Here is a 24,087-nt window from a genome sequence, read left to right as displayed (position 1 = left end):
GACTGGAGATGTCCTGGAGGACTGGAAGAGAGCAAATGTTATTCCAATCTTCAAAAAAGGGAGGAAGGATGACCCTGGAAACTACAGACCAGTGAGTCTGACCTCTGTTGTGGGTAAGATAATGGAGCAGATATTAAAGGGAGCAATCTGCAAACATCTGGAGGACAATTTGGTGATCCAAGGAAGTTAGCATGGATTTGGCTCGGTCCAGTATTTTTAACATATTTATTAATGATCTAGATAAGCGGGTGGAGGGACTACTCATCAAGTTTGCAGATGAGTTCAACGAGATCTGAACACAATGAAAAAAATGGGCAAATGAGAACAAGATGCAATTTAATAAAGATAAGTGTAAAGTTCTGCATCTGGGTCAGAAAAATGAAAAGCATGCCTACTGGATGGGGGATACGCTTCTAGGTAACACTGTGTGTGAACGAGACCTTGGGGTACTTGTGGATTGTAAACTAAACATAAGCAGGCAGTGTTATGCAGCGGTAAAAAAGGCGAATGCCATTTTGCGTGGTATCAACAGTGGCTTCACATCAAAATCACAAGATATCATAGTCCCATTGTATACGGCACTGTTCAGACCACACCTGGAGTACTGTGTGCAGTTCTGGAGGCCTCACTTCAAGAAGGACGTAGATAAAATTGAAAGGGTACAGAGGAGAGCGACGAAGATGATCTGGGGCCAAGGGACCAAGCCCTATGAAGATAGGTTGAGGGACTTGGGAATGTTCAGCCTGGAGAAAAGGAGGTTGAGAGAGGACATGATAGCCCTCTTTAAGTATTTGAAAAGTTGTCATTTGGAGGAGGGCAGGATGCTGTTTCCGTTGGCTGCAGAGGAAAGGACACACAGTAATGGGTTTAAACTACAAGTACAACGCTATAGGCTAGATATCAGGAAAAGATTTTTCACCATCAAAGTAGTTCAAGCAGTGGAATAGGCTGCCTAAGAAGGTGGTAAGCTCCCCCTCACTGGCAGTCTTCAAGCAAAGGTTGGATACACACTTTTCTTGGATGCTTTAGGATGCTTAGGGCTGACCCTGCATTGAGCAGGGGGTTGGACTAGATGGCCCGTATGGCCCCTTCCAACTCTATGATTCTATGATTCCTTAGCAGGCAGTCAGCAGGCCGGGAAGCACTCGTCAGTAGGGCCAGCCTAGCAGGTCAAGAGGCCCTCGTTAGCAAGCCCTCCACCACGACCCTTTGCCCAGGACCCTCTCCCCTTACCTGCTGCTGGCTGCAGGCACTGAGGCATCTGAGAGCAGAGGCTATAATCCAGGGACGGAGGGCGGGAGCTGCAGGGGAAGGATGAGGTTTCGTGTGCACATACACTTCCTCAGATACAATGTTATGGAATGGAAGTAATCAATTCAAAGTTATAGGTACATGAAAGTTCATGCCTTGAATAAAACTTTGTTATTCTTAAAGGTGCAACTGGACTCTAAATGTGTTCTGCGGCTTCAGACCGACACGGCTACACATTTGAATCTGTTCTCCTTTAATTACCTGTGTAAAATCAATGGTGGCACTTTTTTGTGAGTCTTGTATTAAAAGTGTAAATAATTATGTTTGAATAAAAAGATCACATGGAGGCTAGATTTTCTAGTAATATATTTTACTTGTAGAGTATACCCAGATAAACAAAAAATGCTGAGTTGTACCTTTTGTCAGGAGATTAATGATCTGATACAGGAAAATTAGTTAGGCCTTTTAAGTCCCTATCTGAATCAGGCCTGACCGGAGTCATCTGGAAAAATGGCTTGTAGTAAGGAGGAGATAGTATAGAATTGTGTGAAAAACCTGCTGGATTCAACCCAAAACCCAGACGTCTCACAATCCAGCAATGGGATTGGAATCCAATTGTAGTCTCCAGTGTGAGGGAATGGTGAGTGATTTTCCTGCACCATTTCTTGCCTCTCCCATAACAAGTGGAATTCTGCAGAGGTATGTAAATACACAGAATCCCAAATGGATGCCACTTTTTTGATTTGAAAATGTGGCATTCAGCCACATAAATCTTTAACTTGATCCACAGCCTTTTAATCTCGATGACTGCTTCATTGCTTCTGCCAAGTGCCTTGGCTCCCTGCCTGCAATTACTTTCTTCTCAAATAACAAGTTGACAAAAGCATTTTGTGCCTTTGCATCACACGTTATCTATCCCCCTGTCATGTTCAGGATAGGCTTGACCATGTTTTGGGTTGCTCACTTGTTTCTAACGTGCTGGCAAAATGTTTGCCTGCTATTCTGTATATGCCTCTTTGTGTTACTGTTAGGGCCTTAGATTAGTCATCATACCAACAAATCCAGTTGCTGGGTAGCATTAACAAACTCCAGGCTCTGTCTAGTCACTCACAATAGATGTTCTTTTTTCTGAAAAGTGGGTTAACATTTCTCCTGTAAGAGCATCTCAGAATGCTGAGATTTTGGCTATGTTATTTCAAATATTAAGAATATGGAAGCAGCCAGTTACAGTCCTCCAGCTGCCACCTGATTTGTGGCAGTTGGCTTTGTGCTTAGGTAGCCCCCCCCCCCCGACACTGACTACAATCCATGCTTTTTCTCACTGCATTTCCTACTATATGCAAGGAGCAAGGGAAGCTTCATCTCTAGAAATATGTCAGGTGGTGCTGCGGTGCCATTCGTATTTGCTGGGTTTTTCAATGGGGTCTAGATGGCAGGTGTATTTTGAGGTGAGGTTATTAAGGTTTGCATGTTATTTTGTTTTAAGTATGAGATACGTAACCCACCTTGAGTCTTTCATACCAAGGCAACCACATGGCATATTACCGTTTCCCTAGAGGATGAAATTGAGGTTTGTGTTACTATTGCCATCTTATTGTGACATCATACCAAATAAGTCAGCCCTGTGAAGAAGATGAGACAAAGGACCAGGAGCTATATAAGCATCTACAGATGTCATTTTCAGGAAGATAGCCATGTTGGTCCTCAGTAGAAGAGCTAGATTCAAGTCCAGTAGTGGCATAGAGACCAACAAGATGTTCAGAGTCAAATATTTGGGTTAACATATGACAAAGTGAGCTTCGGCTCTCAAAAGCTTATCCTCCAAAAATCTTGTTGGTCTCTGTGGTACTCTCAGACTTTAATCTGGGTCTTCTATGATTAATATCATTGTTGCCTCTGGTGTTGACTTTATGGATACTGACCTTTCACTATCTAGACTAGTAATTTGCATCTGCGGACACAGAAACAACATAGCTCAATGGCTGTTATAAATTGATTCGGTCTGCAGTTAAGCAAAATGGAATTGACAAATTTCTTATTTTAAAAGGAAATGCTTCCATTGTACCTGTTCCCTCAGATCTGTTAGAAGCATCCAGATTCCTTGGCTGATTGCCTGGCCCAATAGAAACATATGTCATCCTAAACTGCAATATTCCTCCAGTTGATATTACAGTCAGCTGGTTCTGAACAAGCAGGCGTTGTTATCTGGATATTCTTTGGATGCCAGCGGAATCGCAAATCCTGTCACTATTAGTGAAACAGTAGTTTTAAAGTAGCCTGAAACTTTATAAAGATCCAGATAGCCCCTAGAAATAAGTATTGCACAAAATAAAATGCATTCAAAGGACTGGGTTTTAATTCAGGTCTAGATTTTATTTCATGTTTGCTTTGTACTATCAACCTCTCTTGGAAGAGGACAGCAGCATTTGTGAGTGTGAAACCAACCAATCAATGCACAACACAAGACATGATATAAATGCTATCAGTAACAACTTACACATATGACAGCCTGCTCAGCTCTTATCAAGCCCTTGGGCTTGCCTGATTAAGAGGAGGTGGGCACATGCTCCAGCTGGCTGACCGGCAGAAGGCAGCCAGTGGGTGACATACAATGCTTTGATTACTCTTGGAAGAGTAGAGCACACAAACTATAGAAGAGATTCCATGGTTTCAGCTTCTCAGTACACCACAAAGCCATAGGCTTTTGTGGGTTTTTCCCATTTTCTGGACACATGTTTAAATTACTCCCATCCAAGGCAGACAAAAGCAATTCCCTCCCAAAATGCAGTAATGGATCTTCACTGCTGCGGGAGAATTAACTAGTAGAAAGATTTAGCCTTTTTCAGATATGGCTAAAAAGGATGCTCTGTGGCATCAGAGGTTCTCCATCTATAAGTAACTCAGGTCACAACCTGTTCCTCAGCCATTACCATCTGTCAGCTGCAAACACAGCTTTAAAGCAGTGGTGTTCAGACCTGCTCTGCAAATTCACTTCCGGATACTAAACCCTTGTAATGTGAGCTGCTCTTTCCAATACACCTTTCAACTCTGGCATGGTCATATCTGGGGCCCACACAAGCAGGCATCCATTGTCTTTCCCAAAGCCATCTCCATTAATAATGGCGTGACTCATACTGTCCCCTTCAGTAGTGGGGTGGAAATCTTCTTAGGGACATTCGTGTGTATTAGTTTTTCCCTTGGCTGTGAGCTCACAGGAGGGAACATAAATTGTCGCAAAACCCAGGGAAAAGGAGCAGTTCATCTATTCTATAGGATGACCACTGTCAGGATGTGCATTTATCTCCTTCAAGGCTAGAACTGCCATCTAAACCGTTTCCTGTCACGGGGTGGTTTGCAATTTTGTCATGAATTCATCAGAACCTTCAGTTTGCTCGCCGAATAAACCAGATCTCATTGCGACGGTTAGGAACACCAGGATTTTCATAAGTAGCCACCATGTAGGTTTCATGGAGCACATTACCAGTCGAGCCCAGCAATTCCCAGAGAAGATGAATCTCCTGTAGGATTGTTTCTTCTGTAGTGTTCCCATAAAACACCCTTTACACAAGATCAACAACAAAACAATTGTACACAAAGATCAAACATTGGTTTAGAAAAAAATCCAAACCCTTGCTTTTCTGCCACCCACCCATCAATGCATGGCTCCTTATTGTGAAACCTTTGGGAACGATTGACTTATACAAAATCAGCTTTCCACAAAGTGTTTCCCTTCTCCATTACAGAACCTCAAAAAAAATTCTATGCTAATATATTTTCTGCCATGCATTCTTTTTCTCCCATCCAGGATGAAAAGTCATTAATCCTTCTCTCCTCTGCTTAGAAGCAGTGCTAATGTGCAAGGAGCAGGGCCCACCTTGTAATGACCTGAAGTGGTGCTCTCTCTATGACTTGAATTTCAGGGTCCATAGGGAGAGGGTGGTTAAGCTGAAATTCCTCTGGGAGATAATAGCCAATAATGACATCCTGTAGCAGTTCAGTACCCTCCTTATTAAGGTGAATCTCAGTGATCACAGGCACCGTCATCCCCAAGTGGCGGCCTAGATAAAGACATATGTAGAGAGACAGGACAGTGAAAAAGTTGTGGCCTTGAATGCCTAATACTTGCTTCTCCAGTCCCATTTAATCCAACTGCTGCCGGGGACTATCTTTGCAGAGTCCCTTCCCATCCCTCTGTTTGCACTTGCTTGCACATACGTAAAGAGTTCTCCTTGCAGATATATCGCATGAGTTTCATGAAACCCATGGAGATGCTCTGTTCATACTTGGGCTCCCCTACAGTGACGCATGCCCATTTCTTAGATGGGTACAGCCGCTCTTCATACACTATCTCCTCACACTGAAACAAGAAGGAGGAAGAGTTAATAATCACATTCAAGGGACACAAACTGGACATTATGTATCACAAAAAGCTTTGCAACAAGTTAAATCTAAGGACTTCCAAATCCTTTCTGTATGAACAAGATGTCACACTTTAACCACAAAACTCTATCCTTTTGATGAAGCAGATACAAGTTCTGATGGCTTAGGCCAGAGGCCTAATCATGCCCAAGCTGGCATTTACAATGGGGGCAGAGACCTGAGAGACCTGACATTCTTCTGCTTCATAAAAGACTGTCAGATCATTAAAAGTTGTAATATGATCAGCTATTTTAACCAATTAATATGTTAGCTTATACCAGGGATCCCCAACATGTTTCTCATGGCAACCATTGAGGGGTAGAATCTATTCAGAAGGAACAGACAAGAAAAGAAGGGGGGAGGTGTAGCAATATATGTTAGGAATCTTTATACTTGAGAAGAAATACAGGTACCCGAGCATGAAAGTTCAGTTGAGTAAATTTGAGTAAATATAAGAAGAGTAGGAAATGAGAGTGGTATTATTGTGGTGGTCTGCTATAGACCACCAAGCCAGTCAGAGGCCTTGAATGAGATACTGCTAGACCAAATTACACAATTGTTTTAAAAAGGGGGGTCATTGGTGACTTCAATTACCCAGATATCTGTTGGAAGACCAACTCTGCTAAAAATGCAAACTCTGTTAAATTCTTAACTTGTCTTGCCGACAGCTTCATTTCCCAGAAAGTAGAGAGGAGAACCAGGGGCTGTGCTATTTTAGACTTGATTCTCATCAACAGGGAAGAACTGGTAGATGAGGTGGAATTAGTGGTCACACTTGGTAGCAGTGACCATGTGCTTTTGGCATTTTCAATCGTGGGAAAGAGAAAACCTTTACGTAGCCGTACGTATAGACTGGACTTCAGGAAAGCTGATTTTCACAGATTTAAAGGTATGGAAGAAGTTCCTGACAGTTAGAGCAGTTTCTCAATAGAACAGGCTTCCTTGGGAGGTGGTGGGTTCTCCATCTTTGGACATTTTTAAACAGAGGCTAGATAGCCATCTGAAGGCTGATTCTCTGAAGGCAAAGGGGTGGCAGGTGACAGCAGGTGAGCGTTTGGGATGTGAGTGTCCTGCATAGTGCAGGGGGTTGGAGTAAATGACCCATGAGGTCCCTTCCAACTCTATTATTCTATGATCCTATGATTCTATGCTGACACCTTTCCTGGTGTCTGCCAAGTGCTTTTAGAAAGTGGGCAGGGCTAAGTTGGGCTTATGTCCAGCAGGGCTTCTGATGGGCTATGCAGATTAAAAGGCATCTTGCCCGAAATGTTGAAGAGCTACACAGAACACCTCACTCCCTGGCATTTTTTGGCTGGCTCTGCCTCCTGTGGCAGCCATTTAATAATCAAAGGTGCCCATAGACTCAAAAAGGTTGGGCACCCGTAGCTTACACTTTACAAAAACCTCAACACAGGCAACATGACACTTTTTGTAAAGATAAGCATTGTGGATTCTCTTATTTGTTAGGAGGCGGGGGTTTGCTATCAAGTCACAGGTAACTTATGGCGATCTCTATAGGGTTTTCAAAACAAGAGACATTCAGAGGTATTTTGCCATTGTCTGCCTCCACATTACAACCCTTGTATTCCTTGGTGGCCTCCCATATAGATAGTGACAAAGGCCAACCCTGCTTAGCTTCCAAGATCTAATGAGATCAGGCTATCCAGGTCAGGGCCTTTTCATTACTGACCGCTGACTGGGAAATGTCCACAGACGGTTCATAATCATACACACTCTGCTGAATATTCTTTTACAGGTGACACCTACATATTTATTAAAGAAAATTATGTAAGGCCTTAGAGCTTAAAAGGTTCCTTATATTGTCTTAACCAGTAAAAGGGTTAATTACGCTCCCTTATCTTGGCACTAAGTAAGTTTCAGAGCTGGCCTCTCTTAATATAGAGTAAATGTCGTATTTTAATATGCATATGACCTGTTAGAGAAGTATGCAATCTGATCAACTATTAACAGACATAAATTAGACTAATGCTACAGTCCTAAAAGGAATGATACCCCCCTAAGTCCACTAATTAAATATATAATAAAGAAATAAATACATAAATAAATAAATACATAAATAAACTTCAATGTACTTAGAAAGGTATAATTCTGCTTAAGACCACACTGCAAAAGCATGGCTTTATACAAAGGTTCTAAAAAACAGGATCTGTGCCAGGAAGAATTTATATGGCTTTATCAGGGTCAAGGAGAAACAGAATAATCATATGGCCTCAAACTGAGCATCCTAGACATGACCATTTGATCCACTGGATGGACCAGATTTCCAGTTTCTAATCATTACAGATCCAGAGGGGGGGGGGAATGTGCAGGTAATATTCTGCCTAATTCTTCAAATAAGCCCATTGCTAAACTCAAATCCTGTACTTAATGGGAGCATTCTAGGGCTGCCAGCTCTGGGCGGGGACATTCCAGGAGATGTGGGGAGGGGGGGAGGCAGTCTAAGGAGGCTAGGTTTGGGGAGGGGAGTGACTTCGGTGGGGTAAAATGTCATAGAGTTCACCTTCCCAAGCAGCCATTTTATCCAGGGGATTGTAATTCCATAATGTCTCCATCCACCAACTGGAGACTGACATATCCACAGTTGTGCTTGATAGGAAAGGGAAGAAGTGATACTTTAATTTTCCTGTTATATATACTGAGGGACAAAGTGCCATTTCTGAACCCTCTTTGCTCGTCAAACAGCAACTGACAAGCTAGATGTATCTGCTGCCGTGGGTGTAGGGCCTGAAATGTCTGCTATTGTGGCAAGTCATTTTAAAGAAAAACATCACATGCCCTTTTCCATTTAATCCAAGCTTTCAGGTACTTAAGGTCAGCCTGGGGAGACCAACCCAAATGCTCCCCCTCTCTCCAAACCATTATTCGTGTTTCCCAGCTCAGGGATCCTGACTTCCACGCTCTTTTCTAACACACCCTCCACTCTCCTTTATGATCTGGATTCCCAGCCTCACACTTCTGTTTCTCTCCTAACCCAATATCCCTTTCCTCCACACTGACCACTAAACCTGTTATAACTGATTGAACTCCCAGTGTTGAACATCCTTCAAAGGAAGTTCTAACAACTTTTCCCTGTTATATTAGTCGGGTTGCCAAACTCCAGGTGGGCCTGTAGTTCCACAGGATTTTATCTCCAGACTATAGACATAGCAACCTTAGAAAGCAGAATGACATCACATCCCTGCTGATTTCTCTCCCCTCCTCCAAACTCTACCTTCTCAAAGGTCTGCCCCCAAATCACCAGGAATTTCTGGGTCTGGAGTTGGTGAGCCTAGTAGCTAGGAAAATGTTCACATCAGCTTTATTGTTACTAGATATTAAGCCCGCTGTACCCAAAATACAGCAGGTGCTAGCGAGGTGGTGGGTGGATGGATGGGCAGAAGGAGAAGGAGAAGGAGAAAGGGAGAAAGGGAGAGAAAGAAAGAGAGAAAGAAAGAAAGAGAGAGAGAGAGAGAGAGAGAGAGAAATTGAGGAAGAAAGGAAGGAAAGGAAGGAGGAAATTAATACTGGGACGAAGGCAGGCAGGAAGGTCCCATGAAAGGTGCCAGGGCAGGGGTGGGAGGAAGGGGGGGAAGGGTCAGTTTGGAGAAGGGCAAGTAGCGATGGGTGGGTGGCTGGGTGGGAAAGCGGTGGCGATGGTGAGTGACAATGGGGGGGGCTTGGAAGATCAGGCGGGGGAGAAGGGGAAGGAGGAGGGGGAAACTGGCGGCACTGGTGAGTGGGGATGGGGGGGGCTTGGAAGATGGGGGGGCTTGGAAGATGGGGGGGCTTGGAAAGGGGAGAAGGGGCAAGGGGAAGGGATGGAGGAGGGATTTCTCCCCACCCCGGCTTACCTGATCCAGGTGTCCCGGGCTTCTTCAGTTGGTTTCCTCTGGAGCAGCAGCGTGTGCAGGTGGGCGGCAGGTTCCTCGGGGCTTCTGGCGGGCCCAGGGACAGCCCTACAGGCCGCGCAGCTTGCTCCAGGCTTCTACGATGCGGCAAGGCTGTCCCTGGGCCGGCAGAAACCCCTGACTGCCGGGGCCTCGGGCCCGACCTTCCCTAGCGTGGGAATGGCGGACGTGGGGTGAAGGTGGCCCACGTTGGGGCGTGGGCAGGTTGGGAGGCACTTCACACCTCCCAACTGGTCAGTCCTGGGCCAGGGGCCAATTGTCCCCCCCCCCCGATCCCGGACAGCGCCCACCATCCAAGTACTTACTGTTTTACTTATACCGCTCCCCCGGAGCGGTTTAAAGATACTACAATTCCAAGCAGAATCACATCCTTCTAAGATAATTGACTGGAATATATGAAGCTGGCCTACAACCATTCTAAGCCGGATATTATTAGCTGTTTACTTGATTTCAAGTAAAGCAGTGCAAGGATGAGAGTTTCACAGAGTGATTCCTTCCATTCAAGAGTTGTCTTTAAAGTGCCATGGCCTTTTAAAACAGTGTTGCTTTTTTCCTGCCCTTTTTGTTGTGCAAATTGCCTTAGGAGGCTGTGTTTGTTTTTTAAAAAACATTCTATGTGAAGTACTATAGGACTATTGTGCTATAGCACCACCATTGGGATTAAATGACCACTTCTTATAAACTGCTCAATTGATCCCAATGGTACTGCTAGAGCATTACAACGCCTTAGTGCCTTGCTTAGAGTGTTTTTAAAACACCTCCAAGGCGGCTTGCAAGGCAAAAAATGGCAGGCAGGGTGGGAAAGCAGCATTGCAGGAAGTGTGATGGACATTTTACACAGCACACAGCGATTCAGAGGTGCAAGGAAGAGGTGAAAGACAGAAGAAAGCAGTTTTCATCTATTGCAGTTCAACCATGCTTTACTAATCCAACGCAAGCAGTTTTGTCCGAACAGATAAATAAAATCCGCTAGCAGCCAGTTACCAAGATGGGTCTGTCTGTAATGACAGAAAAAATCTGTTGGCAACCAGTTCCTAAAATGGAATACAAAAGCAGTTTGAAAAAACCCTGAGTCAGATCATTACTATATCAAGGTCAGTATTGCCTATTCTGGCTGGCAGCTGCTTTCCAGTCTTTCATACAAACTGCTAATGGATCCTGTTAACAGGAGATGCTGGGGATTGAAGGTGACATCTTTTGCATGCAAAGTAGATGCTCTACCACTGAGTCATTGCCCCTCCCCAAGGGCGTAACTCTTTATAGGCTTGCACTATTAACTAGGTCTATTTCCCTGCTGTTTTATCACAATCAAAGATCAAAATGGTGCTAACTGATTGATAAAAAGAAAGTACAAAACTATGCAACTATAGTAAAGCACTTTCATATGAAAAGGGGCAGAATATAAAAATATGCAGATGAGTTGAAGGTTACCTTACTTACCAGACTTCTTATACTTAAATAACATTTAGCAATTGAGGGTTGCCAGACACCCCATTGAAAACAGCCCCCTCTCTGCCCCAGATGCTCCATTGCTGATCAGCTGGGCAGTGTGTGAGTGGGGAACATAAAAGAAAAAGTGCAAGGGCCAGGTGACATTGCAGCAATGTGTCTACATCACTTCCAACATGACCCAGGAGTTATGTTATCACATCAGCAATGTGAGGGTGATGCTCTGGTATTTGGGCAAAAATGCTATAAAGGAAACTAAATTTACCGAAATACTAGAGCATCGCCTCCATGTTGCTGCGTGATGACATCATTTCCAGGTCACATCAGAAATGATGTAGATACGTTGCTGCACCCACAGTTTGGTTTCCCTCCAGCTTCCAGTTAATCCCCCCCCCCCAACCCCTACAGTTGCCAGGAGGGACTTGGCAAATCTAGCTATACGTTATATTAAAAATGTACAAGATCCAGCCTGTTTCCTTGCTGCAAAGTAGTAGTGGGAAAGGGGTGTCTGCCAGGGAAAAGGGGTGGGGTTGCACAGTGTTTGCTACTTACAGTGCAAACCTATGAAAAGTTACTCCAATCTAAACTCATTGACTTCAATGGGCTGAGGCAGGGCGCTGGCTGCATCTCCCCTTATGAGATTTGTTATTGCCTCAGGTGAAACCTCTGCAAGGACAATAGTAGAATCTCCTGTGGACAACTGATGTTACTACTCAAGTGGACAATTACAATTTACAGGGCACAATTAACAATATATTGTGTAAACTGCTGAGACTCTAAGGTTACAATCCATTCCTCCTGTGAGGCTTAATTTTTGCAAGAACACCGGAGATGGTAAACCTGTTTTGGGGCTATATTGTATATTAAAAAATTAAATAAACCCCACAGATGGAAAACTAGAAGGATTCTAACTTATCCTTCACTTGACACTGCCAGTTTTCTATTTGCAAGGAATGTTTCTTGTATGGATGAGCATTCAACTAAAACATACTGCACCTTGTGACTTGGCGTTATATTCTCAGGAAAAAAAGCTTACCACCTCATGTACTCTTTTTGATAACTAGTGGTTTGTTATAATTTAGTAGAGAGTCCAATATTTGGGTAACACAAAAGGTATTTGCAAGCAACTTTAATTCACTCCACTGTGATTTATTTATTTAAAATACTTACATCTACCGGCAGGAGACTGGCATTGTGGTGGTTTTAGGTAAATACTAGAACACTGCTCTATATGATGTACTTTCCAGGTCATGCCAGAAAAGTTGTCACTGCTTTGGCAGAAGGCTGATCATCCCATCACGTCCCCATTAACTTTCCATCACTGCCCACATGAGCAGCAAGTAACAAAGCCAGATGGTGGCAGGAAGTGGCAGAAAGTGCCAAGCCCAAGGTCACCCAGCTAGTTGCATGTGGGAGAGTGGGGAATCAAACCCAGCTTGCCAGATTAGAAGTCTGCTCTCCTAACCACTACACCAAGCTGGAAGGAGTAATGGATTAGAAAAGATGGAATTGACTGCCTAAGGAGGTGCTCCCCCTCACTGACAGTCTTCAAGCAGCGGCTGGACAGATACTTATCTTGGATGCTTTAGGCTGATCCTGCATGAAGCAGGGGGCTGGACTAGATGGTCTGTATGGCCCTTTCTAACTCAAGGATTCTGAGAAGCATGCCTTTATTGTGTCTAGTTTCCACAAAATGTAGTCAGCCAGAGCTGCCTCTGAGAAGACTACACCATCTCAGGAATAGGAAATTCCCAGGAATAGGAAATATGTATGTATGCAGGTTTGCTTACCTTCTCATGCGGCAATGTAGTGTAGGGCACAGGCTCACGTGTCTGGTTATGTCGTGTCATTTGTACTATTGGTCCTGCCATGTCTATAAAAATAGTAAATTGGGAAAACCGTTAAACCTGAAAAATCCCATAAAAAATCTCCAAAGACCCATAATCCTTTGAAAAGGCTTCCACAAGCCTTTTAAACAGTGGGGAACTAAACAGATTTTAAAACATTAAATATTTTAATGGGAATCCTCCTAAAATAATAAAGATGGACAGATGGATGGCAGTGTTTTTTTGTGATAAATAAATAAAAGTGCCAGTACTCATATACTCATAAGGCTGTGCCGATTCCCAACAATTTTCCCCTCCCTCTGGAAATCCCTGGTGCATGAGACTCCGGACTTGGATTTGACATGTTGCAGCAGTGCATAAGGGTCTGCACCCCAACACAAAAAGCCCTGATAGATGGTAACATGTGTTTTTAAATAATTTTTTCACACCTGGAAAAACAGAACTAACCAAATACTTAACAGGTTTCTTCCTGTGAAAAGTTTTTAAAAGTCATTTTACTATCGCCCATGATCCTGCAGTCAGCAGTCTTATTTTAACTTTACCAGCAACAACAAAGAGACAAACAAGGATTCTTTACAAGTTGTTAATGGTAACAGACTACAGGAAATCCAGCTCCCAACTCTATATTCAATGTTCATTTAACCCACATATGCAATCCATCTAGGCATATAGGCCTGACTAATAAGGGCACTTTCACACATGCTAAATAATGCAATTTCAATCCACTTCGGCAGCTGTATGAAAGTGGACTGTGCCATTTCCCACAGTAAAATCCAGTTGCAAAGGGCATTGAAAGTGGATTGAAAGTATGTTATTTAGTGTGTGTGAAAGTGTCCTAGATTAGTTGAACGCAAGTAATATAAATCTAATAAAGTAGTTTAGCATTAGTACCCTGGTGTTGCAGGAACCATGAAAAACATGAGCATGTTTACTAGCTAGGATTGCCAATAGGCCTGGAGAAAATGTCCTATCCCCTTACCACAGGCTTATGGGATGTTATTTATCAAGAGATGTTCACCTCCAAACCCAGAAAAGCTTCTACTGCCCATTTCTACTCATTAAGTCTCGATTAAAGGGACAACACTTTTCTCCAGGCATCTCAATAACTGTATCTCTTACATGTAGCTACTAGAGTAGTATAATTTAAAAAAATGCATCTGCACTTGAGAGCAGCCTTGAGAGGATGTGAGGAACTGTAGCAAAAAGAAAGTACCCTTTATAAATGCCACCTGGAGACTTTTGTCTTTGAAACACTACCTGTCATTGGACTTCTTGTGGTTGGGAAGCAAATTCTTACCTTGAGGGAGTGTCACTTGATGAGTGTTAGCTACTGCCTCCCAGTGAGAAAACAGCCTATTCTGTTCCTCCTCATCCATGGGTTCCTCATCTTCATCAAGGTCATCGTCATCCATTTCATTCAGCTCCTCAAGGGTAATACGCGCCATCTTTACCCTGTAGAAAAGACAAAATATTTTAGACCCTAATCATATGTCCTCAGGTGGCAGATCTATATGTGGAAGCCTCCATCTGTTGATCCTGAAAGCAACTTTGCTCAAATGACTTGAAGGCCTTAGGCAAAAGGCAGCCTCTACATCTTTTATATAAAATGCAAGGTATTTTCTTTTGTCTACTTCAACTTATTAATTTTATTCTGCTGAAGAAAAGCAAGAAAGATTTACTGCCCACTATGTTCTCATATTATACAAGACCTATCACTTCCTTATGAACATTCAAGAATCTTTAAACATATGTTGATAACAATGAACTAATAGACATTATATCCCCTTATGATGTTGTATGTAAACCACCCTGAGCCATATGGAAGGATGGTTTTGTTGTTGTTGTTAGGTGCGAAGTCGTGTCCAACCCATCGCGACCCCATAGACAATGATCCTCCAGACCTTCCTGTCCTCTACCATTCCCTGGAGTCCATTTAATTTCACACCGACTTCCAGCCACTTTATTCTCTGTCATCCCCTTCTTCTTTTGCCCTCAATTGCTCCCAGCATTAGGCTCTTCTCCAGGGAGTCCGTCCTTCTCAAGAGGTGGCCAAAGTATTTGAGTTTCATCTTCATGATCTGGTCTTCTATGGAGCAGTCAGGGCTGATCTCCTCTAGGACTGAACGGTTTATTTACTTATTTATTTATTATATTTATATACCGCCCTCCCCGGAGGCTCAGGGCGGTTTACATAGAACTTATGAACCATACATGAAACAATTTACATTAATAACCATACAATAATATTAATAACAGTGGCTGTAACAGTATAACAATATAATAGTATAACAATGCAACAGTGCAACGGCACAACAGGTCCAGACTGCTCTGGTGGAGTTTTGGGAGGGAGGGATGGGAGGAGGAGCCCTCCAGTCACTGTTGGTTATGCTTGGTCTCAACCAAATGCCTGGTAAAAAAGCTCCTTTTTGCAGGCCCTGTGGAACTGTTTAAGCTTCGTCAGGGCCCTGATCTCCTCTGGGAGCTCATTCCACCAGGTGGGGTCCAGGACACCTTGCAGTCCAAGAGACTCACCTTGCAGTCCAAGAGACTTGCAAGAGTCTTCTCCAACACCAGAGTTCAAAAGCCTCAATTCTTTGATGCTCGGCCTTCCTTATGGTCCAAATTTCACAGCCATACATTGCAACTAGGAAGACCATAGCCTTGACTAGGCACACTTTTGTTGACAGGGTGATGTCTCTGCTTTTTAGGATGCTGTCTAGATTTGCCATAGCTTTCCTCCCCAGGAGCAAGTGTCTTTTAATTTCTTTGCTGCAGTCCCCATCTGCAGTGATCTTGGAGCCCAGGAAAATAAAATCCGTCACTACCTCCATTTCTTCCCCATCTATTTGCCAGGAATTGAGAGAGCCAGATGCCATGATCTTCATTTTCTTGATGTTGAGTTTCAAGCCAACTTTTGCACTCTCCTCGTTCACCCGCATCAACAGGCTCTTTAGTTCCTCTTCACTTTCTGCCATTAGAGTGGTATCATCTGCATATCTGAGGTTGTTGATATTTCTCCCTGCAATCTTGATCCCAATTTGTGACTCATCTAACCTCACCTTTCTCATGATGTGCCCCGCATACAAGTTAAATATGCAAGGCGCTAGTAAGGGTGATATAGAAATCAAATAAATAAATAAATAAACAAATAAACAAACAAACAAATAAAATGTACTTGAACTTTCAAAGGGCTTGACAGGAATCTCACCAAAGACTCCTGAAAAGAGCAAGAGTCCAGTAGTACCTTAAAGCCTAACAAAATTTGTGCTAGGTATGAGTTTTCATGAGTCACTGATCACTTCTTCAGAACTTCTGCCACAAATGTTGTTAGTCTTTAAGGTGCTACTGGACGCTTGCTCTTTTCTGTTGCTACAGACACAAAGTTACCCATCTATCTCCAGAACAGGAAAAAATGGAGAGTTTTCACAATGTCGGGAAGTAGGCAGTAGGTATCACAAGGATGGGGGCCAGTGCTATTTAATTTGTTCATCAGTTACCTGGAATTGGGAATGAGCAATGCAGTCACCAGGTTTGGAGAATAGTGAAAACCAAGGCTGATTGTTGAAAGATCCAGGAGGATCTCCACAAATTGGGTGTCAGCAACAAGGTGGCAAATTAAGCTCAGTGTGGGCAAGTGTAGAATGATGCACATTGGAACAAAAACTCTCATCTTCAAGTATGTCCTAATGAGGCCAGAATTTGCTGAAACTGTGAGGGAAAGAGGTCTTGAAGTTGTTGTGGATAGCCCAATAAAAGAGTAAACACCTTGCTCAGGAACAGTGAAAAAGGCAAACTATGCTGGAGATTATTACTGAAAACAAAATGTCCAATATTATAATGCCCCTGTGTGTGGCCTCATTTGGAATACTCTGTGCAGTTCTAGTTACTGTATCTCAACAAAGACATCACAAAAATGGGGAGAAATATAGAGGGGGAAAACTAAGATTACTATGGGATTGGAGCTCATTCTCTACCAGAAAAGGCTACAGAGTCTGGGACTTCTCAGTTTAGAAAGGCACAATGGGGTGGGTGTGGGGACGTGACAAGTTTTAAAAATTATGTACAGGGTAGAGCTTGAACAGAGATAATTTTTTCTCCTCTCAAAATAAAAGAACTTGAAGGCATGACATGAAGTTGTTGGGTAGTAGATTCAGAAAAGACAAGAGGAAATACTTCTTGACTCAAAGAGTGATTAAAATGTAGAATTCACTACCAGGAGATGTACTGATGCCTACAGGCACACACAACTTTAAAAGGGGATTAAATAGATTCCTGAAGTATAAATCTACCAGTGACAACTAGCCCCAGTGACTAAAGGGATCCTCCTCATTCAGCTGTAGTAAACATCTCAAAACCCATGCCAGGAGGCAATAGCAGTGCCCTGTTTTTGTGCCCTGTTTTTGGCCCTACTCAGTAACTACTGGCCACTGTGTGATATTCGACTATGTTTCTGCAGTGCTCTTCTTATATTCTTAATCCTAAAGTTGATCCTAGCCTTTACTTGCAAGTCTATTGATATATTTATGTATTTATTTATATTTCTTATAATTCTATAATACCCTCCCTTGAGGTTTACATAAAACAACAGGATAATACAGTACAATTCATAACAACAACAATAATAGTGTGATTCATAACTGAAAACAACAATTATTATGACATAACATTAAACATGACAATAACTTTCTAACTAGGATCCCAAAGGAGGTTGGGCTGGGTTCAATTCGTGGGGAAGGGTGTCTGGGGATTCAGAGGATGTTGTTGAAACAGTCAGCCTCAGCCAAATGCCTGGTGGAAGAGCTCCCATTTGCAGGCCCTGCAGAATTGTGGGAATTCAGGTAGGGCCCTGATCTTTTCAAGGAGCTCATTCCACCAGGTGGAGGCCAGAACAGAGAAAGCTCTGGCCCTTGTTGAGGCCTGACATGCTTCTTTGGGGCTGGGGATCACCAGCCAGTTGGAAGTGGCGGAACATAGAACTCTTTGGGAGGTATAGGTGGAGAGGCAGTCTCTCAGGTACACTGGGCCTTCAAGGTGATTAACAAGACCTTAAGTCTGATCCAGAAGTCAACTGGGAGCCAGTGCAGTTGTTGTAGAGCAGGCTGGATGTGGGACCTCTACGGTGTACCTGTGAGGATCCTGGCTGTGGCATTCTGGACAAGTTGCAGTTTCTGGATCAAGGTTAAGGGTAGGCCTAAGTAGAGCGAGTTGCAGAAGTCTAATCTAGAGCTGACCGTCACATGGATCACTGTGGATAGGTGTTCCGGGTCCAAGTAGGGTGCTAGTAGTTTCGCTTGGCACAGATGGTAACAAGCCTGCTGTGCTACTCACGTGATCTGTGCCTCCACAGAGAGGGAGGCATCAAGGATCAAACCCAGGTTCTTGGAAGAGTGAGCCACTGATAGCTGCATTCCATCCAGGTTGGGCAATCATGCTTCCTCGCTTGGACCTTCCAGCCCACCCACAGGATCTCCATCTTTGAAGGGTTGGCCTTCAGATGACTCTGCTTGAGTCAACCTGTCATTGCTTCCAGACATCTGGCTAAGGCTTCAGGGGAAGAATTAGGGTGGCCATCCATCAAGAGGAAGAGCCGAGTGTCATCTGCATATTGATGACATCCCAGCCCAAACTTTCGCACCAGCTGACCAAGACAGCACATTAAGATGTTAAAGAGGATTAGAGAGGGCCACTCCCTGTGTGATACCACATGTGAGCAAGTGGCGGTTTGTCTCTCCTATTGTTACCTACCCTTTGTCTGTGACCCCGAAGGAAGATCACCTCTGTCCCACATTCTTGCAGTATAAACATATTAAGAAAGAGAGCCATCTGCTTCACATATTATAAAGCACATTGTGGGTACATTACGTATAATGTTATATTTCTGTAATATAAAAATGCAATTATAGTCCCTGATTGAAAGGTAATTTTCCTTGTAGTGGTTTGTGCATGAGTTCACATGCATGTAAATGAAATATATGCCGATTTCACTGCACCGTTATCTACAGTAGGTTGATCCCAACCTCTAGGTGGAGTTCTGAAGGTTCTGACTACATGCCATAATGTACAGGTAGGAAGGTATGTGCAGATATTGTTTTGGAGAAGCCTGACCTAAGCTTGTCTCTAAGGAAACTCCTTACAAAAGAGTACATTAATTCTAGAACAACATTTGAGTCCAGTAGTACCTTTAAGACCAACGTTTTATTCAAGGTATAAACTTCCATGTGCAAGTACACTTCTTTGGATGTATCCCACAGCTACCCACCTGAATCTGCATCAATCCTAGTTTACCATCTTACACACTTCAGATATTAAATTTAGCCCTTTGCTGTCTGGGTGGTAGACATTCCATTATGGGGGTAGGATTATTTTCCCACCATGTTGGGGTTTTTTGGTATTATTCTGTGTGGTTTTAATGGGGCTTTTAATGGGGTTATTGTTGTGGGATTCTTATATTGTAACCCGCCACGAGCTGATATGTCGAGAGTGGCGGATAATAATAATATAATTAAATGGTTAAGCAACCAGACTAGTGAGGCTAGATTGCTTTTCTCTAGTCCATTTATTTCTCAAAGTTCATATGGTAAGATTTTATGACCAGTTTTATAGCACAGATTAAAATTCTCACCCTGCCATTAATTGCAGTGTGAGTATGGGCTGCTTGTTTTCTCCCAGCCTAGCCTACTTCACAGTGTAGTGGTTGCAACCCTATGTTTCAAGAGAAATCCCATTTTATCAGATTGCAGAAGCTAAACAGGGTATTTGGATGGGAGATTACCAAGAAAGGCAACGGCAAACAACCTTTGTTTTTCACTTGCCTGGAAAGCCCCTTGCTGGGGTCACTGTAAGTCAGTTGTGACTTGAGGGCACTTGTGTATTTTCCTTAGGGGATATAAATCAGCCAATAAATTAAGTCAAGATGGGTTGCAGTGACATGAAGGGAACCAAATTGAGATAACTAGGGGATTCATACAAAAGATAAGGGTTCTCCAGCACCAGGCAGACAATGGCACAGATTTCAGAAATGGGTGAATTCTCATGGGATGAGTGAGCTTTATGGATGTGGAGGTCTGTTTTTAGCTACAGATAAGAAGGCCTTCGGGGCTGGCAGGAAGCACAAAAACAGAGGCAGCAGCATAGTGTTCCAAGATAAGAGACAACTGTTCCCCAGCAGCAGTGAAATCTCTCTCTCAACTTGGTGTGGTGTCAGAGGAGATAGGGATAATACAGGGAGATGGAGTGGATTCACTAGGAAAGCAGGTATCAGACAGACATCAGTAAGTTACCACTTATCCTAACAGGCAGAAATGAGAGCCAGCTTGGTGTAGTGGTTAAGAGCGACAGCTTCTAATCTTACAAGCCAGGTTTTATTCCCTACTCCTCCACATGCAGGTAGCTGAGTGACCTTGGGCTAGTCACAGTCCTATTAGAGCTGTTCTCATAGAGTAGTCTCTCGCAGAGCTCTCTCAGTCCCTCCTACTTCACTTGTGGGAGAACAATAAAGACAATTATAAGCCACTTTGAAGCTTCTTTGGCTAGTTAAAAGCAGGGTAGATGGGGAAGAAATGGAAATAGTGACAGATTTTATTTTCCTGGGCTCCAAGATCACTGCAGATGGGGACTGCAGCAAAGAAATTAAAAGACGCTTGCTCCTGGGGAGGAAAGCTATGGCAAATCTAGACAGCATCCTAAAAAGCAGAGACATCGCCCTGACAACAAAAGTGTGTTTAGTCAAGGCAATGGTATTCCCAGTTGCAATGTATGGCTGTAAAAGTTGGACCATAAGGAAGGCCGAGCGTCAAAGAACTGAGGCGAGTCCCTTGGACTACAAGGCGAACAAACCTGTCAGTCCTAGAGGAGATCAGCCCAGACTGCTCCTTAGAAGGCCAGATCCTGAAGATGAAACTCAAATACTTTGGCCACCTCATGAGAAGGAAGGACTCTCTGGAGAAGAGCCTAATGCTGGGAGCGATTGAGGGCAAAAGAAGAAGGGGACGACAGAGAATGAGGTGGCTGGATGGAGTCACTGAAGCAGTTGGTGCAAACTTAAATGGACTCTGGTGAATGGTAGAGGACAGGAAGGCCTGGAGGATCATTGTCCATGGGATTGCGATGGGTTGGACACGACTTCGCACCTAACAACAACACAAAAATCAATTGTTCTTCAAATTCAACACATGCAGCTTTCATCACTTTATTTTAAAACAGGTATAGCCCTCGCATAGGCTCAGGGCATTGAACACATTTTTTTAAAAAAATGTTATCTACAGTGCAAGAAAAAATATGACAGGATTAATCAAACAACTAAAAATATTTCTCACTGAACAATTTCTGCAGTTTAGTTCTATCATCTAGTAGGCATAATAACTAACAGCATCTTAAGAGTCCATAAACATTGTCCAATGTTGTGCTTATCTTAACACAAGGTCCTCTTGATCTGCTTTACTACAGGAACTGCACTGTTGAATTTCTTCCTGCCAGACTAAGGGGAAGAAATGTGGCAACTACAGGCAGAAATGTGAGGTGAAAGATTTTCATTGACAGACAATTGGAAGCAGGCAAGCCCCGGAACCTCAGTGGAATTTCAACAGCCACTCGAAGACCAATAATGGAGCTCTTTGGGGAGAGTATTGGAAAGGACAATGCAATAAACATTCAGTCACCCTTCTTTTAAGGCATGGTCTCCGCAGCAATAAATTCCACAGGCGAAGCCCGTCCCTCCAGGCTCGCTGTGGTTTCTACAGCACTACCAATGTGCGCCGGCACACGCCTCACAACCCGTAGCCGCGCGGTACGCTTGGCTCGGCCGCCGTGGAGGATTATTATGGGCGGGTCATCCGCGGAAGGGCGGCCGGGGCCGAGGCCGCGGCGGGCAGTGGGCGAGGAGCAGGAGGCTCTCCAGCGGGCACCCCCGCAGCCAGTCCGGGCGCGCTCACGAAGGGCAGGGCGGGGGAGGCCACTGCCCCCAGGAGACCCGCTGGGCCAGGAGGATGCGCGGAGGACACGAGGCCGAATGAGCCGCCGCCGCCTAAGCCCCGCCCCGGCCCCAACCGCCAATCCGTCCACCTAACGGCTCCGAGGGGAGGGGAAGGAGACCGCGCGCGCAGCCACTGCGAGGCTCTAAAGAGAGGAGGGGTCTGCATCCCCCTCCTCTCTCGGCAGCGGGGGGGGGGGGGGGGTAGAGCGGCGAGGGGAAGTATTACCTGGCTCGCTTTCCGTGACCCGGAATGGCTCCCGCCGGTGGGGGAGGGGGCAGGAGCCGGGGACCGAGGCTGAGTCACGCGCTCGGGGTGGAGCCTCTGTCGGCGACGCCGCCCTCTAGGAAGCGGAGCGGGAGAAGGGCCCGCAGCTTTGCTCCTTTTTTCCCCTCCATTGCGCGTGGCGTTTCCATTCGGTTTGCCTCGAGGAGTTTCGGGAAGGGCTTCTGTTTCCGCCTCGTTAATTCGCCCTTAGCCTTCTGCGAGGAGGGTCGGGACGAGTTGGGCGGGTTTGAAGTCGCTTGGTAGAATTGCCCGTATGGGAAGGAAGTTAAAAGCAGGTAGCGCCCTCTCCTTTGAAACCTTCTTTCTTCCCAGGAAATAGGAGATTTGGAGGGATGGGGGGGCTTGGCTGGGCTCCTGTGCTTTTCAGTGTGCTACGAGAACAGTTCACATAGTGACCTGTTAAAGCTTCACCACTTGGATTTTAATTTGCTGTCTACGTTTCATTCATTCATTCATATACCGCCCAGGGCTGCTTACATATCAACAATACATGAAACAATCCATAACATAAATAACTGTAACAATAATACTGACAGTTGTAACCATGCAAACAGCTCCAGAGCACATTGATGGAGTTCTGGGAGGGAGGAGAGCAGGGGCCCCTCGAATCATAGAATAATAGAGTTGGAAGTGACCTCATGAGTCATTTAGTCCAACCCCCTGCACTATGCAGGACACTCGCATCCCAATCGCTCATCTTCTCAGATGCAGTTGGTTATGCCTGGTCTCAACCAAATGCCTGGTGGAAGAGCTCCTTTTTGCATGCCCTGCAGAACTGTTTTAGCTCTGTCAGGGCCCTGATCTCCTCTGGGAGCTCATTCCACCAGGTGGGGGCCAGGACAGAGAAGGCTCTGGCCCTGGTCGAGGCCAGGCGGGCATCTTTAGGGCCAGAGACCATTAGTCGATTGGTGGTAGCGGAGTGTAGAGCTCTTTGAGGGGCATAGGCAGGCAATCCCTCAGATACACTGGGCCCTGACCACTCATGGGCTTGAACATAATTACCAGAACCTTTAATCTGATCCGGAATTCAATTGGCAGCCACTGCAGTTGGTGGAGAATGGCCCGGATGTGGGACCTCCATGGTCTTATTGTGAGGATCCTGGCAGCTGCATTTTGGACCAGCTATAGTTTCCGGGTCAAGGCTAAGGGCAGGCCTGCGTAGAGCGAGTTACAGAAGTCCAGTCTAGAGGTGACTGTCACATGGATCACTGTGGCTAGGCATTCCAGGGCCAGATAGGGCGCTAGTAGCTTGGCTTGGCGGACGTGGTAAAATGCCAGCTGCGCTACCATTGTGACCTGGGCTTCCATTGAGAGGGAAGCATCCAGAATCACGCCCAGATTCCTGGCAGAGTGAGCTGTAGAGAGATGGACACAGTCCAGCGTAGGCAGACACGCTTCCTCACACGGGCCCTTCCTACCCAGTCACAGGACCTCCGTCTTTGAAAGATTGAGCTTCAGGCGACTCTGTTTGAGCTTTCTTGTCACTGCTTTCAGGCAGCTGGCTAATGCTTCTGGGGGAGAGTCAGGGTGGCCATCCATCAGGAGGAATTTAAACGCTACAAAAATATTACTTAAGGGCTCTTTGTTGTAGTGACTTTGTAAACATGAACAAATGAAGAAAACCAGGCTACATAATTAATAAAAAATGGGGTACTGGGGTTTGAGCTGTATACAGGCTATGTGATGAGTAATTCAACAAGTACAGACAGTCCTTCCTGCTCATGGAGATAGAGTCATTAGACTGGCTGCAGTGGTTGAATTTCTACATTTTGCCCTTTGAAAACTCAAAACCTGCAGGACTTAACAGACTCCCTTTCCTGCTTATCCAGTGATCAACCTTTAATGTATATAGGACAGATCATCCAATATTCCATTCAGTGGGAATATTAACTTATTAACACATTTAATGAACTCAGTAAGAACTACAGACATGCCTCAGTAGTAGTAGTTGTTCCT

At 44.5% G+C, this 24,087-nt stretch overlaps 1 protein-coding gene across 2 annotated transcripts; it reads right to left on the bottom strand.

The window, feature by feature from the left end:
- Positions 1-3,599: 3,599 nt before the first annotated feature.
- On the bottom strand, positions 3,600-22,314 carry LOC143837183 (heme-binding protein 1-like). 2 transcript variants are annotated; one of them, XM_077336744.1, is made up of 6 exons: positions 22,072-22,314; positions 14,172-14,326; positions 12,818-12,900; positions 5,467-5,608; positions 5,126-5,309; positions 3,600-4,809 (listed from the first exon to the last, which is right to left on the bottom strand). In XM_077336744.1, the coding sequence occupies exons 2-6, from the start codon at positions 14,317-14,319 to the stop codon at positions 4,635-4,637; spliced, it is 732 nt and encodes a 243-aa protein (XP_077192859.1). In that variant the 5' UTR covers positions 14,320-14,326; positions 22,072-22,314; the 3' UTR covers positions 3,600-4,634. The 2 variants fall into 2 exon arrangements, with proteins under 2 accessions (XP_077192859.1, XP_077192869.1); XM_077336754.1 differs by lacking the exon at positions 22,072-22,314 and adding an exon at positions 21,532-21,951.
- Between the last annotated feature and the right edge of the window lie 1,773 nt (positions 22,315-24,087).

The sequence above is a fragment of the Paroedura picta genome, chromosome 1, assembly GCF_049243985.1.
Source record: "Paroedura picta isolate Pp20150507F chromosome 1, Ppicta_v3.0, whole genome shotgun sequence".
Lineage (NCBI taxonomy): Eukaryota > Metazoa > Chordata > Lepidosauria > Squamata > Gekkonidae > Paroedura > Paroedura picta.
Note: the sequence above shows the minus strand (reverse complement) of the source record. Positions and strands in the feature narration are given on the sequence as shown.